Below are 16,367 nucleotides of genomic sequence, written 5' to 3'. Positions count from 1 at the left end.
GGTGGGGACGCTGGCCACGCTGACGTCACTCTGTACTCAACCTGTGAGCTCTCAGTTGTGGGCACAGAGAGCTGAAGTCCATTTCTGGGTTTTCTGGTGCCTGAATTTCTCAGCTTATCTAGTTTCTGGGGCTTATCTGAGGCATTCTTCTGGCTGTGTGTGGTTTGGAACACAGTCTGTGGCCTGGGGCAGGGGGTGGGGGGTGGTCCTGTGCATTAATGTGTTGCTGCTGTAGGAGCCAGGCTGCTCCTGGGCCAGGTGAGGATGGGGGCATCTCACAGGAACTGTCACACCCAACTGCAATCAGAGTGGTGTCCAGTGGGAGCCTTGTCATGCTCTGCCTCCTTGGGCTTCCCCACCAATGATCATCTTTGTGTGGCAAAAACCCCACGTCATCTTCTGGACCATTATTTGCATCTACTTTTCCTTTTTTTTCCCCCTTTCATAACTTCTGGTTTATTGTCTGCTTATTTTGTTTTAAAATAATACATTTTTTAATTGTTTATTTTTAGTTATAGATAACATTAGGATTCATTTGGACCTAATGAAAAAAATAATATTTTAACAGTACTGGTTGAAATAAAAGATTGTAGTTCCCACTAAGGAGGATGCAGGGGATACTAAGAGGAAGACAGTATAAAGAGGTTGTTGGGATAGTATTGTATTCTGTTTCTTGATATAAGCAGCAGACACAAGTGTTCTCTTTATGGTAATTCAAGGATTTATATAATTTTGATATTTGTCCTCTCATTTTGCTCAATAAGATCAAATTTGTTTTTTAAAAATCAATTAAAAATTTAAAAAAATACAACCAGAGATATGAAAAATTGTGCTGTATATGTGTAATAAGAATTGTAATGCATTCCACTATTATTTATTTTTAAAAAATCAATTAAAATTTTTTTTAAAAGATCAAATTTGTTAAATAAAAGATCGTGAGGAGGAGCAGAAAGGAGGGATTTAAAAGGGAAGTAGGGTACACTTAATAGTAATTGACATGTTAATTTTGTTGATTGTGGTGCTGGTTTCATGGATGTGCACATGTCAAAAGATAAAAGTATATACCTTAGATATATTCAGGTTGATATATGTCAATTAAACTCCATACATCTATTTAAAAAAAAAGTGGGTTGCATGTAAAGCTGAGGCAAGAAAAGAAACATAGAGTTTCAAATCAATAAACTAAAACCAGGACTAAGAATTTGTTAGCTAATCATACTTTTCCTTCTTAATCTTCACTTCTTAACACTCCTAAGAATGATTAACAAAGACTGACTGTATGGTATTATGGGTTGCCTAGAGAGTCAGAACCTAAAATTTGTAGAAGAAACTGGTCACAGGCATCTTGTTGGAGGAAGAGGCTCTCAGCGGCCTCTCCTAGGTAAAACAGGTTGTGTGCAACGCCAGCCAGCTGGGACCAGCCCAGAGGGCAGCTATGTGCAGATTAGCAGAAGGCGCCCTCTCTAGGAAGCTGCAGCCCTGCAGACTTCGTGGAAGAGAGCTAGGGCTGAATTTCAGGCCCCAAATGTCTCCTCAACCAGGCAGTCTTGTGCAGTAGACAACCTATATGAGAGGTCATTGTGACCCTAAAACATACTGTGGGTAGCACAGGCCCTAGGGTCAGAAACAGAGCTGAATTCTAGCCCTAACCCTTCCCTTGGGTAACCTTGAGCAAATGACCTTGCTGCACAGTCTCACTTGGCCCATTTCTTCCCCATGAAACCCCGTTTCTCTTCTGCCTGTGTCATGGCCTCCAACAATCTCAAATTGTGTCTGTTTTTAACAAATCTCTTTCCATTGGCTTGCTTTTCTGTTTTTACCATGAGCTCAGATCCTAAGAATGGGGTTCTTTGTTCCTGTTTTTAAAAGTAAAGATCACCTTTGGCAATAAATGAATGAGAGTATGTTTTGTCACTGAACTTGGCTCTAAAAAAAATAGCCTTTTGTGAGTAAAAGCTTACAATGGTTCCAATGACCATTGGGTAGATAAGACACCACCATGAACAGAACCTCTTAATTTCTCATAGCTGCTAAAATGACACACCATGATATGACATCTGTTCTTAGACTGTTTGGGCGAATTTGCTTTTCTGTTAATCACACCACCGCAGTGATTTCCCCAGGCCCGGATCTGATCACCATCCTCATTTTCTTAGACTTCTCTGCTGATTGCCACTGTCCAAAAGACCCAGCCCATGCTTGGCAGGTAGAACCATTGCTGATGGGATCCAATTATGTCTTCAGCAGGCTTCTTGCTGGGCCCCCACCCCAGTCCATCCCTTCTTTCACTACATATATGCTCTAGAAGAATGGAGTCCATTTGTTCCTGAGCATATCCTGCCCCATTCATGCTTTGGAGACTTTGCTCGTGACTTTCTTCCTTTATTTCTCTGAAGAGCTTCTGTGCATTTTTCAAAACCCAACACAAATGTGTCTGTGTGAAACATTCTCCAGATCCCCCATGCAGAGCTGTGTGCTTATGGGTAAAGCCCTTTTTTTCTATTCTTCTTAAAGCACATGGAGCATTGTGTGGACCAATGGAGATATCTGCCTCCCTTACTGTCTTGAGAATGAAATGCCCAAGGTGTACACTGGGTTGTACTTACCTTTGTGTCCCCAGTGATTGGTAGATAGCAGGGAATTAAGCAGATGAATGACCTATTACCATGTGCTCCAAAAAAAATAACCACTTGGTTAATAGTGTGATTTCTCAAGTCAATCAATCTGAGATTCAAATCTCTTTTTTTGGGTACAGGGGATTAAATTCAGGGGCACTCGACCACTGAGCCACATCCTCAGCCCTATTTTGTATTTTATTAAGAGACAGGACTGAATTGCTTAGTGCCTCACTTTTTCTGAGACTGGCTTTGAACTTGTGATCCTCCTGTTTCAGCCTCCCGAGTTGCTGGGATTGCAGTCTTGTGCCACTGTGCCTGGCTCAAATCTTAATTCTATTGTGTACAAATGCATTTAGCCAGGGTTCTTAATGTCTCTGTTTCCTCAACTGATAAATGGGAGTGATATTAACTTCATAGAGTTGTGGGAAGGACTATGTATAAAATTATGCTACTGAGCAGTGCCAGGCACAAATACTTATCCAATGAGTGTAACTGTAATTATGAGACCAAAGTGGCCAGGTTCTCTTGACAGGTCCCTCTATGTCTAACTCCATGTGACTATGAGACCAACACCTTGCAACAGAGATTCTATTGGTGCAGAACTTGAGAGGCAGGTTATGGGCCTTGGCCTTACTGGCACTTTGCTTAGCGTAATGGTATTTCAAAGATCCGAAGGAAGACTGATGAGTCAAACGTCTCAGAATGAGAAAACCCAATTAAACCAGGCAGCAGATTAGGGCAGTTTACCCCTACTTGCAGGTCACATGGGCAGGTCACTGTTTCCTTGCTGCCAGCCTTGATCCCTGTCCTTGGTGATTGTTAATAGATGTAGTTGTGCATTTTCCCAAATGTGTTTGCATTTCACTAGTCCTATAATTTCCAAAACAAGAGCCCAAACTACTCAAGCCAGTTTGGAAAAGCAACTGACTAGGCATAATCCACAACTTTAATTAACATTGAGGCTTTGAAATTGAGCACTCAGAAGGAAAATTAACAAATTGGTTAAATTTGTCTTCCCTGTACTATAACCATTCAGTCTTTACTGGAACCATATACACTCCCACATTCTTGTGTGATAGGTATTCTTAACATTTTATTACAAATGCATAGGGTTTTTATATTTTATTATTATTATTTTTATTATCAACTGCTGATTTTATTTGTGCTTGGAAAGCTTTCAGTTACCATGTTAAAGGAAGGTTAGGGGGTAACCTGGATACAGGCTAAGCCAGCATTCAAGGTGTCCCGTCCAAGTGTCTTGAGGCTGTTGCTCTTAATGTAAATAGCTTTGGCCTTTCAGCTGCTTAAGATGCCAAGAAAACAAACCAGGATTTGAGGGGTTTTGGTGCCATGGTCCCGTTTTCAAGCTTGATTCGGAATGTGCTCTTGATAAAGGCAGTTTCTCCCTGTGTTCCTCCTAATGCTCTGGCTTGGTTCAGTGCAAGAGGGCCAGCAGCAATTTCTGGAAATCCCCAGAGGTGTCCGAGCGAACCATGTCAGAGAGAGACTTCTGATATTTCTCCTGGAACTTGGCCTTTATGCCCTGTAGGTTCACCTGTAGGAAAGATAATGGAAGGGGGGACCCCAGCATTGATAGTATGTTCCCCAGGAACAGTCAGCTAAGCCCTCACACTCATTTGCCTTAAACAGCCTTTAGGGGTAGGGCTATCATCATTTCCATTTTGCGGATGGGAAAAGGAAAGCTGAGTTCAGTTCCCCAGAGGTGTCTGCATGTAGTTGTATGAGCCGTTAAAACTGTATTGATGGAATCCCAAACCTGAACGTCAGAATGGTTTTTATGTGTTACAAAATAGAATTTTTATTTTTGAGTTTTCTTTCAAGTTATTTGGGTTCAGATTTAGAAATGAATCATTCTTGGATATGAGGATTGTTCAAAAACAGGTGATGGGCCCCGCTCAGGGGATAGGTCAGAGTTTGCTAACCCTTGGTAGAAGACAAAGGAAATTATCATAATGGAAACCACAGATGAAGCATTTTTTTCCCCTTATGCTCTGGATAAGCAAGGATATTAAACCTGTCAACAGAATTCAAATCATTTGTAGGACTTAGTTTAAAGCTTAAAAAACCTGGGTGCTGTGGATGAGGATAGACCTCAGGAGAAAAACAGCCAAGAAGATCACTCTGCTAAGGACTCCTTCCAGCTAAGAGGGAGGTAACTTGCATCAGAAAAGATATAATTCCAGATGGAAGAAAATGAGTCTCATAAAAGAAACAAAGAGCCCTCTGTAACCAGGAGTATTTTTTCTTTTCTTTTTGGTTTAGGCTCTGCCTTGCACTTCGGACCTAGAAACCGTGGCTCAGGTATCTGATTCTTTATTCTCCTGTCCCAGTTAGAGGGCTGAACTGAGAGAGAAGGTGGGGGAGTGAGGGATTGTTTGAAGTGGACACTGAGCAGGAGGAGAGGGACTCTTGGAGGCAGTGTGTCCCCTGCTCCCCTGCCTGGCTCCTTACTTAGTGCTGGGGGAGGGGTAAGAAGGTGTGGGTCAGGATGCGGGCTCAGTGGGCCTCTGTTGTGGCTGTGAGGGATTAAAGGATCTGGCTAAACTCTAAGTGGCCAGGAGAAACTGTCTACCCAGGACACTGGTCAATACCGAGAGGGGACAGAGCATTCTGGAACTGAACATTCCATGGCCTCGGTCAGGGTGAACATGGAGCCCTGGACAGCCACTCTGGATGGATCCAATCCCCCTGGAGCTCTTTCAGAACCTTGGGTCTTTTCTGTTGTGAACCTCGAGACCTCTGGTGTCTTGGGCTGGGAGATGCATTGCTAAGAGCCAGACTGCCAGAGCTGGAAGTCTTCTGGAGAGGACAGAGGAGGAAAGCACTCCAGGAGAGCAGTAGAGAGGCTGAAAAGAAGAGAGGGAGGAGAGAGAAGCAGACTTAGAAAAAAAGACAAGTCATGGAGGAGGAGGGAGAGAGGGGGAGGAGATATTCCAGGAATAGAAAGAAAAACGAGAGAACTGTCTTGCTGCGAAGTTTTATTTAAAACCAGCGTCAGATGTTAAGTATTTGTCAAAAGGCGTGGATCAAGATTTGGCCTGGCACTTCTCCCTCTCCCTTTGTCAGTTTTTAGGGGGAAGATGTCTGTGGTTTTCACCTGTTTTGTTCTACTTCATCCTCCAGGGCTGCCACTGCAGAGAATGCCCTTTCCCCTTGACGTCATACCCTTTCTATCTGTGACCTGATGTCCTGAAGCGTTAGCTCGGCATCTAGGCAGCTGCTCCCAACCTTTTGGCAATTCATTCCCTTTTCTTTCTTAGACACGTACATTCTTTGACAGAGACAAAAGTTGGTCCTTAAAGGGTAAAAAGGACCCTTCATCTTTTAATGTATAAAGGTGCATTGCTATTCCTGGAAATAAATAATTCAAACGGCACATAAATGGATCAACAATACTGTCTGTGGTTTTAAAAAACATTTGGTGGGTGGAGGGAGGTTGTCAATTAGGAAAAATAAGTGTGTGAACCGGATCCTTAGGGGGACAATAAGGAAAACGTTGAGAAACACTCTTAGGCTAAAGTGTTCCTTGTGTGAAAATTGTGCTTCTATGGTGTGTTCAATTTAAAAAGGGCTCGCTGAGGAACTGGGGAGTCATTTGCTTATTATCCCTGTGGCCGGGCCACCTCCTTCAGTGTCCCTGTTTTGGCTTCCTTAAAATGGAGCTGGGCGTAGCTTCTGTAAGTTCCCCTCCACACAGCACCACGAACTCTCCAGAGCCACAGAAGACAGAAATAGAAGCAACTATCATTATTGTATTTTTATAAAAAGAAACAGATTGAAGCAGAGCACCGTCTTCTACAAATTCTGGGAAGGCAGGGACCATTTCTGTTTTGCTTTTCCTGTAAATAGGTCCTTAATGAAAACTACTTGTCCATGACACCAGTCGTGGGCAAAAGAGAAGGTGCAGCTGCCTCTTTGGAGTGGAGTGTGTCTTACCTTATCCCTGGTCACCAAGATGCGGATTAACGTATCCTCATCGGTCCCTGCACCTTTCATGGACTTATACAGACAGTCGGCCAAATAGCCATCCAGGTCCTGAGCGCATCTCACTGGGCAGGACGAGAAAAGGATAGGGGTGGTGTTCACAATTTGATGGGTAACATGGAGACCCTACCAGGGCCCGGAGTGGCCCAGAGTGGCCCCTGGCAACCCTTGGAGCTGACTGACCCCTGAGACAGAAGTTTGGAAGAAGCTGATGTCACATTGTTTTGGAATGAGATCTGGAAGATTCCCCAGTTCAAGATACCAGGGCCTTCAACCAGAGCCAGATCAAAAGCACTTCAGCAGAACAAGAGCACATCCTGCTTCCTGACGGCCCTCTGGGGAAGGGCGTCATCCTCAGGTTTGTCCTGTGGGGTGCACGGGTCCCACCTGCAGAAATTACTGTTCCTATCTCAGGGAAATCTCTGGTGCTGGAGCAGGATTCTGAGGGCAAGACAGGTTGGCTAGCAACCTCGTGTAATAAAAATCCGTCATCTCGCAGGTTGACCCCTCAGGTCTGTGGGCTGCTTTCCGGTGCTCAACCACCTTTAGAAGCCTTGTCTGTACCTTCTCCAGGCTCCCCATGACTTTCTCAGCCAGTGACCTGGATGTAGGCTTGGTAAGATGATTGGTCGCCTTCCCAGGGTGCTGCTCGGTGCTCTTTCTGACCTCCCCTTGCCTGCCAGCTTTGCTCCATCCACAGATGAATGGAGTGTGGTTTCTAAGCATCAGCTGGGCGAAAGGGTGCCTCTCTATTCCTGGGCTACATCACCATTTCCCTTCCTCCTCCAGCTGATATGCATCTGTCATGACTAATGCTTAAGAGCAATAAGCTATTTACTCTTGGGGTTGTTAACATTTCTCTAGATTAATTTTTTGATGTTAGTATGAATAATAAGTTCCGCATACATGTGGACCATGCAAGCTTAATATGGCCTGGAATGGGGCTCTTGTTTTCCAGGTAAGTATCTGTGTGGCTGATGCTTCTGAGCAAGGGAGGGGGAGCAGGATTATGGAAGGAGAGCCTAGGGGTGTGTGTGTGTGTTGGGGGGGGTGTCAGTCTCCTTTTATAAGCCACATGGCAGCCTCCAGAGTTTTAGTGGAAAAGAAAAGCCCAACCCAGATGTCTGGTCTCTTTACCCCAAGAACAATCCAAAAGCCCCTGGGTGGTTGTTGGTGGAAACCTGTATGCTGCTTTGAAGAGCAGCGTATTTGAAACTCACTGTGGTCCCCAGGCAATTGGAGCTATTGGCAGACAAACTTTTCCTCTCTAGGCAGCATGAATGGATCTGAACCATGTGGGCCCAGAGTCAGGGTGCTCCGTACCTATTCAGAGTCTTCTTCCTTCACATTCCTTTTTCCCAATAGATTGGGAAGAAAACTTTCACCATCTTTAGTGCAGATAATCTGTGTCTGGGGAGTAGCTTATGCTGTTAGCAGCAGGAGGAGTCTTTCAGCGGGATAGTGAGGGAAGCATGGGGTCAAGTTGCTCAGGTGAGTGGAAGGATGGACAGCCGACTCTTCATGCTGTGCTGTACCTCACTCAAAGAGCAGGGGACACAAGATGAGCTGTGGGGAGCTTATAAGTGTGGCCTCTTGGGCTCCATTCCATTCCAGGTTTCTCCACAGGAAACCTGAAAGGGGCTCAGGAAACTGTTGTAACAGGAGATTCTGAGGCAGGTGATCCTTGGGCCCCATGGTCATGGTGGGAGTCCTTTGGGTAGAGTCCCTCTTTTTATATTGTAGCTATAAGTTGGTGTTTCTAGGAGTTAGGTGGGGGCAGGGTGAGGAATGTCTAGAAATTAAAGTTGTGAGGTCATGTTCTATTATTTGTGTGGTTTATTCTCAAGGTCTTTTCTAATTATTTTTGCTTTTCTACTGAATATCTCAACTCCTGCAGTTCCTGGCTCCAAATTCCCAGGATTAACTTTTTCCTCCTCTGTACTCTCCTTGTTCTGATTGTTAATTGTTCATTTCTTTACTGTAGCCCTATCTGTTGACTTGGATATTAAACTCCATAAGAGCAAGAACTGGGTCTTATTTGCCTTTGATCCCTGTACCTAGCACAACCCCTGTACTCAGGTTGGTGCTGAGTAGATGTTAAAACATTGACTGGTTGCGGGACCACCCTCTGACAGCACTCTGTTATTTTTCTGGCCTTAGAGCCTCTGAAAGAGAGGCTCCATCTGCAAAGGCTTCCATCTGCTTAGGAGACTCTTCCTTAAAGCCCTAAGGACAGTCGTCCACACTAGGGCTCCTGTGTGTCCATGTGGTCATGAATAATACTAGAAACATTTAGGCCTCTGCACATCACAGTAGAGGTCCTGCTCAGAATGCAAAATGAGCATGGATGGGGGAAAAAATCCCCAATTGTTGACATTGTTTAAAAAAAAAATCTCAAGTAAAGTTTGGCAACTGGAGCACATTTTTGAGCTTCCAGGACTGCTTGTTTGGTTCTTCCTCTTCTGGGGATGTGTCTCTCCATTCTTCATGCCATTTGGGTTGGTGCCCTGGACTCTTCGCCACAGCAGTGTGGACAATGGACAATGCCTTCATTCCAGTGCTTGCAGAAAGGAAAAGGGAGCCTGCCAGACACGGCCCTGTGCCCATCTCTCTGCTATTTCCTGTCTTTGGGCAACACCTGGAGAGAAGGTCCTGGGGTTTGCTTGGCATAGCCAAGATTTAGTCTCCCTCCCCTCCCTTTCTAAACAGAACTCATTCTTTGAATGTTGAATGGCATCAAATGGAAAGGAAACCCTCCAGCCATGGGGCATGTGTAAAAACTTGTCTCGATACTAAACTAGGTATTCTTGAGTATGTGTCATTTGAGCCCCATACTGCCACCTGAGACTAGATCATGATCCAGGGCTGCTGACAAATGCTCTTTAGGACTCCCTACCCTGGTAGGACTGCAGTGGACATTCTGGTGCACAATGAGATGTCTTCTTCAGGGCTGAGGCATGCCTTCCAGGGGTTGCTTATTGACTGCTCACATCTGGTGCCCTCTGCAGAAATTGCTGACTTCCCCAAGGTTGCAAAGGTCCCATTACAGTTTGATATGGTGTGCAGAAAACTGGCCCCCTTGTTCCACTGTGACCATCCCCATTTCAGAGCTCCCTGTCGGACAGATACAGCATCTCCTAAGCCAGATGCTGCTTAGGTATGTCATTCCTGAAATCCTCCTGCATGCAGAACTCCGTCTCCCAGGCCAGATTCAGAAAGCCTCACTTAGGACAGGGATCCTCCTAACTTTACTTTACCCAGGGTTAAGTAGGCCTTCTGCAAGTCTCCTGATGTTTCTTCTTTAATGGATTCTTCTATGTCTTTGCCGATGAGCTGGAGAGACAAGCAGAGTCTGGCTGTTATTCTAGAATTTGCTTTTGGCCCTGGAGTTCTTGGGTGTTTTCTCTAAATGACATGCTAAACTCTCCCAGATTTAGTGCCTCAGCTGTAGGGAGCTCCTGTCCTGGCTCTTGCTCTTCAGGGTGGGGGTGGCTGCCCCTTATTTGAGAGGAGCTCTTACTGCTAAGGAGTTAGTTCAGAGGGGACCCATACTGGACCCACACTTAACACTCTACAGTACTTAAACTTCCAATGTATTTCTCATCTTTTCCAGTTCCCAGGAGATTGGTATAATAATCTGACCTGCATCTCCCTTGTCTCCTTGTCTTGGAACTGGGAGTCAGTCACTTATAGCTTGGGTGGAATAAGTGGAGGCCGTGAAGTTCGTGATGGGGACATGATCTAATGTTCCTGACAGAGCGGGGTTGACCACATCAGAATGCCACTTTCCTTCGCTCTGGGGTGACTGCAGATGATCTTATATTCACCACTGGTCTGCATGTCACTCTGCACAGCATTGCACATTAGGTTTCTTTCCAAATATTTACAGAAGCTAAAGTTAGAGTAAATTGTGACTCTCCTTAACACAAATACAGCCTGGGCCAAGCTCAGGGCAGGCAAATAGAAAGGAGAGCTCTTTGCAGGGTTTGAGCACTTTGCCTTTTTCTTAGAAATGATCTTTTCAGGATATGGCACAATTGATCCTATAAATACTTGGGACCTTTGAGTACATACTAGTGGAGCTGATGGTTTGTATTATGGAAACAAGGGTAAACAAAATATTCTTTGAGATGCAAGCACAATATATGTGAGAGGAGGGGGGTCTGGATCCCCAGCCATGTCTGCAAAGCCACAGGCCTCAATGTGTCCAGAGTAGAAAGGGCAGGGCCTTTCAATCCTGTCCCTGCCCCCAACTTTCTGGGGTTTGGTCTGGAAGTTGGTAGGAAGGGATGCCTATCACTTTCCCAGAAACAGAGTTCTTGTTTTGCAGACTGAGATTGAATTTCAAGACAACCTTTTGTTCACACAGATCTGTATTTACTTAAAAAAAAAAATCCTCACATTAAACCACTTTCTGTTTCTACTGTTAATCCCAGGCCAGGGGAGTGATTTTCAATATTCCACAGACTCTCAGCCCACAAAACAGATAAAGGCAGATGAACAGCTGGGCTCCCCACACTAGTCCTGGACATTGATGCCGTGTTCTGGAACCTCAGTGCTCTTCCTTGCACAACTCCTGGGGACTCTATTCACATGCTGCAATGAGATGCTACTACTTCCTCCTTTTCTCTTCTGGCTCCAGCCCTCCTGAAGGCTGCAGGAGCATCTCCCTGGGCTCTCTGGAACAGAGTCTGGAATAATGGACTGGCCCAGCTACTGGGACTCTCCTGTGTCCACTTTTCACTTTAGTTACCTCAGTACCTAAGTCCTAGGGGACTCTTTGGACAGAACCAGGTTTTCTGATCTCAGAATAAAAACACTTTACAAGGGTGGATTCCAAACCAGTCTCAGAGACTAGTTAAACAGGTAGCAGTGCCTGTGGGGAGACACATCTCTCTTTTAAAATGGAAGCCTCCAAATTAACAGTATACTGACCACAGAGCCCCCTGCATTCTGGCTTTGATGACAGAGGGCCATTCTGGCTCTTACACTTGATCTTAGCCAAAAGGCCGAGAAGCGATTACCATTCTGGCTCTTGATGGCTTAGGAATGTAAAGAGAAGGGCCAAGAGGTGAGGCTCAGGATGAAGAAGTGTGGGGCTGGGCTGTGCCTGTGTGTAACCTATTTATTCTGAGCCCTGTTGGGGAACTAACTTTGACTTTGTGATTGTGTGTTTCATGTTTGGTAAAACTTGGGACTGGAATAATCTTGCAGGATGTACCAGTTTGGAGAGGTTCTGTTTCTTGGGTTGGATTGCTGAGCATGTCAGAAGTTAAGACTCAGGCTTAGAGGGCAAGTAAAGGAAAAAACCCTGAGTTTTTGTGCCAAAAATTAAAATTCAACTGTACGCCATGACAATCTAATACATAATACATTCCAGTGATCTCATACAAGTGTCTTGGTGCTCTTGGCCAGATAACATCAAAAACGTATTGAACCTAGGTTCTAAGAACAGGGTAAATTCTAAAAAATAAGCAATGAAGATCAAGATGAATGAGATTTGAACAAGGCTTTTAGAATATACAGGTAGCATTTTAGAGCTGGTTTTGTGTCAAGAATCAGCACCTCTGGAGGGTGCTTTATTTCCTTTGGAGATTTGCTCTGATTTTTGGTCCTGTTGGTTCAAATGGGGAGAGTGCTAACAATTGCTAATGTTTATCGAGAACGCGTATACAGCAAGCAAGGTACTGTCTAATGTTTACTTCCATGAATTCATTTAATCCTTACTAATCCTATGCAGTGGGTACCATTAACCCCACTTCATAGTTGAGAAGAGTTAGGCACAGACCTTTAAGAATTTGCCCCAGACTCTGTTGCTAGTGGCCTGGGGCCAATTCCTCAGGCTTCATCATGCATCAGAATCACCTTCGGGTCTTGTTAAGTCCTGCAGTTGGTTAGACCCGAACCCCAGAGAGTCTGGTTCAGTGAGTCCAGGGTGGAGAGCGAATTCTCAGGTGACACTGATGCTGCTCTTTTGCAATCAACTTTGAGATATTGACCTAGAGTGCGTCCTTTCAGGTTGTCACTAGTTCATACGGTTGCATGTGTGAGTGCATGCACACACATACAACACACACACTCACTCCCGTGTGGGAATTTCTCTGGTGATCACCAATGACAGCCATTCTTGAAAACTCCATCAGTGGCCTCTATCACGTGGAAGAGGACCATGGTCACCGAGAGGTCCTCCAGCTCAGAGGCCAGAGGCCTTCGGGCCCTGAGAGCAGGGGCTGCTCGATTGGCTGCCTTTGATTATGACTCTGGGCACAATTTGAAAGCAGGGGCCCCTCGAGGCTTCCATGCAGTAATGATAAAATTCCGAAGCCTCGTTGTCTTTTCATCTACTGGCAGCTCCCAGGAAAGGCTATTTTGAGTGAGGAGCAGCCAGCTCCAGCCGAGGTAGGCGCTCGGGCTGGGGAGGCTTGGAGCTCTCATCCACTTTCTGCTACTGACTTGTTGTGTGGTCCTGATAAGTTACAGATGGCTCCTCACTGGGCGGACTTGCCCTGTCCAACAGTTACAGGCCGCAACAGCTGTTCAGCCAACATTATGGTTATGATATTGTCGTGAAATTGAAATGAGACCCAAGGCATAGAAGTGCTTTGAACAGGTAAAAGCACTCTACAAAAATAAAATAGGAGGAAAAAAAGGTTTTTTTTTTTTTTTTTTTTTTTTTTGCAAATTCAAGATCGCTTTTAAGGGAAGGACTTAGAACTAAGTACTCCAGAATAGCTAACTCACTTCGTTGGCTTAAATTGATCGTGAGATTAGAAACACAATTTATCCATGTCTTTTCATGAGGGATCTCACGTCTGTCTGGAGAGTTGTAGGTTCACTGTGAACACAACTGTAAATTGGAATAATACCACCAATAATAGAGCTTACAACCTATCAGATATTGTTCTGAGCCTTTGTCTTCTTTAACGATTACAAATAGCTCTATGAGGGTTGGGTAGTGATGCTCATGGTCCCTGTTTTACAGAAGAGGGTGGAAGAGGTTTGGTCACTTGCCAGTGGTAGGACCAGCATTTGCACCTGAACCCTGGACTCTTAAGTTTTGCTCCTAAACATAACACTCTGCATGTCCCTGGTATCCCAGGGTATCCCAGACGTAGCACCTCATCTTGGGGCTGTCCTGTGCAGGATGAGAAGAAGCATCCTAGACCTTACCCCACCCCTCACCACTGAAAACTACTATTGTTTGTGATTTTCTAGCTCTGTATCCCAGGTCTTGGCTTCCTTTGGAAATAATCTCAGGAGAGTTTCTGAGGGAGCCTTCTCCCCTCAGTAATTCATTACTTACAATCTGATAGGCTTGAAAGGTGGCTTGTAACTGCTTGTAGTTCCTATTGGCCAGGACTTCATTGAAGGCAAGCTCATCAGTACCCCAGCGGCCTTCCCCTGCCTCGAAGCAAACAATTTTAAAAGGACTTTGTGAAAAGATCGAATACTCAGTGCTGTGATGAGACCTTACTTACAGGCAATTATAAAATACAAGCTGAATAGAAGTCAAATAGATTGACTAAGCACTTTGAGCATCTAACCCACAAACATGCATTATATATTTATATTATTTATACCTTTCCCCGTTCCCAAATGGATCCAGGTTAGCCCCAGAGTATAAGAACAGGAACAACTCCCTATATATGATCTGAATAGATGTAAGCATATATTTATTTCTTAAAGGTCACACTCATTTCCCAAGTAACTCCCATGTGCATGAAATAAGAAAACGTTTGTGGAAAACAATGCTCATAATTTAAAAACAAAAGAAGTTGCGGAGACTGGCACATGAGCACACTTACATCATACAGATCTTTGGCATCCCGACCAGCCAGATCCTTGTCCACTTCATCTCCCTCATCACGATTCGCCTAGAAAAATCCATACATTGTTGTTAACTCGAGTTCCTGCTGGACCACCGTCTTGGGACGGTGAGGGTGATTTCGGAGTGGCCTGAAGCACCCTTCAGCCTGGCAAAGCATCAAGACCTGCTCTTTGCTGCCATCTTTTGGGCATGACTGATAAACAGTGTCACTTCTGAGCAAATGCTTGTAAAATCAGCGTCAGTCAGGAACCCCACCGACCTCAGAGCAGGCTGACAGCAGTGACCTCAGTGACCCACAGCCTGATGGAATCCCTTTCTCTGAGTGTGCATCAGTGGAAACAGAGATGTCGCTCTGTGGTTATGTGATGGTAGATGGTCTGGGGGATTTTTGTAGATGTCATTCGGGTCCATCATTAGTTGAATGGATCAAAAAGGAGGTCATTCTGGGTGGGCCTAACCCAATCAGGACCCTCTTAAAAGTGAGAGATGGGAGTAGTCAGAGAGATGAGCTTCTGCTGGCCGGGAAGAAACCCCACAGCTCTATCGTAAACTGTTCCCAGGGGCCATGTGGCAAGAAGCCGCAGATGGCCTCTGGCTGACAGCAGGGAAGGGGACAGAACACCAGGAATTCTCCCTGAGCTTCAGGTGAAATGGCAGTCTGGGTTTCAGCCTGGTGAGACCCCGAGCAAAGGACACAGCTCACCCATCCCTGGACTCGTGGCCCGTGACCAGGGTTAGAAAGTAGATCTCCGTTGTTTGGAGCTGCTTAGTTTGTGGCGATGCAGCAGGAGAAAACTGACACAACCCTCCTGTGGCCATCGATGCCTAATTTTTTGGTTCTGTTCTGTCAGTCTATCCAGAGTGGGATAAATGACATGGAGGAAATGTATGAAGTTCTAGTAGATGGCTGTGGATGAGATGCAGGTGCTGCCCACCTGGAGACCCTGGAGTGGGAGGGCTATGTCCCAGCAGGGCCACTTCTGAAAGCCCTGCTGCCCTGGTGGAGTTCCTTATAGCAGTTCCTACAGACCTAGACTCTGGGCACATCCTAGAAGTAGGTGCAGATTTGTGGTGTGGAAAGAGCCTGGCTTGGGTCAGATGGTCTTGCTCCTGGGCTGGGTCTTACAGGTTGTGAATCAGGCAGGTCCCCCATCTCGGGAGGCCTGACTTTCCTCACTGGTCAAGGGAAGTGGTTATATTTAATCAGCTAATCCAGTCACCCAAAGGCTTTGCAAACCTCACATGACTGGGCAGGTTGTTATAAGAGGAGAAATCCCAGGTGGATAACTTCCTGGTCCCTGGGCTGATGGAGCAAGGGTGGACAACTTTTAATAAAAGAAGGAAATGTTTATCTAGTTTACCTTTCTTGTCATGGTACCATGTGGCCAAGAATTATTTCCTCAGATGGTAAAGTAGGTGAGAACAGTTTACCTGCAACAGGGACACCAGAATCTTCTTTAGGTTGCCACTTACGTCACCTTTGACATCTGATTCAAGGCTCCTGTCAAATACTTTTGAAGAAGCAAAAAGGAGAGGAGAAAGCAGACAATTCAGTTCCTAGAAGTGTTTTCAAAGGGACAGACCTTATCCAAAGCCAGAATGAAAAGTCACTTACGCCTTTGGTAAGCCTCTTTGATGGCACCGATTTCCTGGAAGAAAATTAAAACAAATCAGTGTCCAAGTGGAGTCAATCAGCAAAAGGCAGGTGCCCACAGACCAGGCAGGTGACTGTTTCCAGACACAGGTGTCTTCCTGACGTCTTAAGATAGTCATCCCTGTGGGACTTGCCTGGGGTGTGAAGGGACCCTCTCCCTGCAGACATTTCAAACACACCAGTAACACATGCATATATTCTCCTTAGATACAGAACCAACCTAGGTGTCCATCAATAAGCAAATGAATAAAAAATAAGTTGT

General features: G+C 45.2%; 1 protein-coding gene across 1 annotated transcript in view; it reads right to left on the bottom strand.

The window, feature by feature from the left end:
* Positions 1 to 3,853: 3,853 nt before the first annotated feature.
* Positions 3,854 to 16,367, bottom strand: part of Anxa13 (annexin A13) — a 52,132-nt gene continuing 39,618 nt past the window's right edge. Inside the window, exons 6-12 of the mRNA XM_026407680.1 lie at positions 16,067 to 16,100; positions 15,883 to 15,962; positions 14,429 to 14,497; positions 13,927 to 14,028; positions 9,881 to 9,956; positions 6,576 to 6,688; positions 3,854 to 4,173 (exon numbers count right to left, since the gene is read on the bottom strand). Coding sequence (XP_026263465.1) covers positions 4,054 to 4,173; positions 6,576 to 6,688; positions 9,881 to 9,956; positions 13,927 to 14,028; positions 14,429 to 14,497; positions 15,883 to 15,962; positions 16,067 to 16,100 — 594 coding nt within the window. The 3' untranslated portion in view covers positions 3,854 to 4,053. The remainder of the gene's footprint in view (positions 4,174 to 6,575; positions 6,689 to 9,880; positions 9,957 to 13,926; positions 14,029 to 14,428; positions 14,498 to 15,882; positions 15,963 to 16,066; positions 16,101 to 16,367) is intronic.

Source organism: Urocitellus parryii, chromosome 7 (assembly GCF_045843805.1).
Source record: "Urocitellus parryii isolate mUroPar1 chromosome 7, mUroPar1.hap1, whole genome shotgun sequence".
NCBI lineage: Eukaryota > Metazoa > Chordata > Mammalia > Rodentia > Sciuridae > Urocitellus > Urocitellus parryii.
The sequence above is the reverse complement of the archived record's forward strand: the minus strand, read 5'-3'. Positions and strand labels throughout refer to the sequence as shown.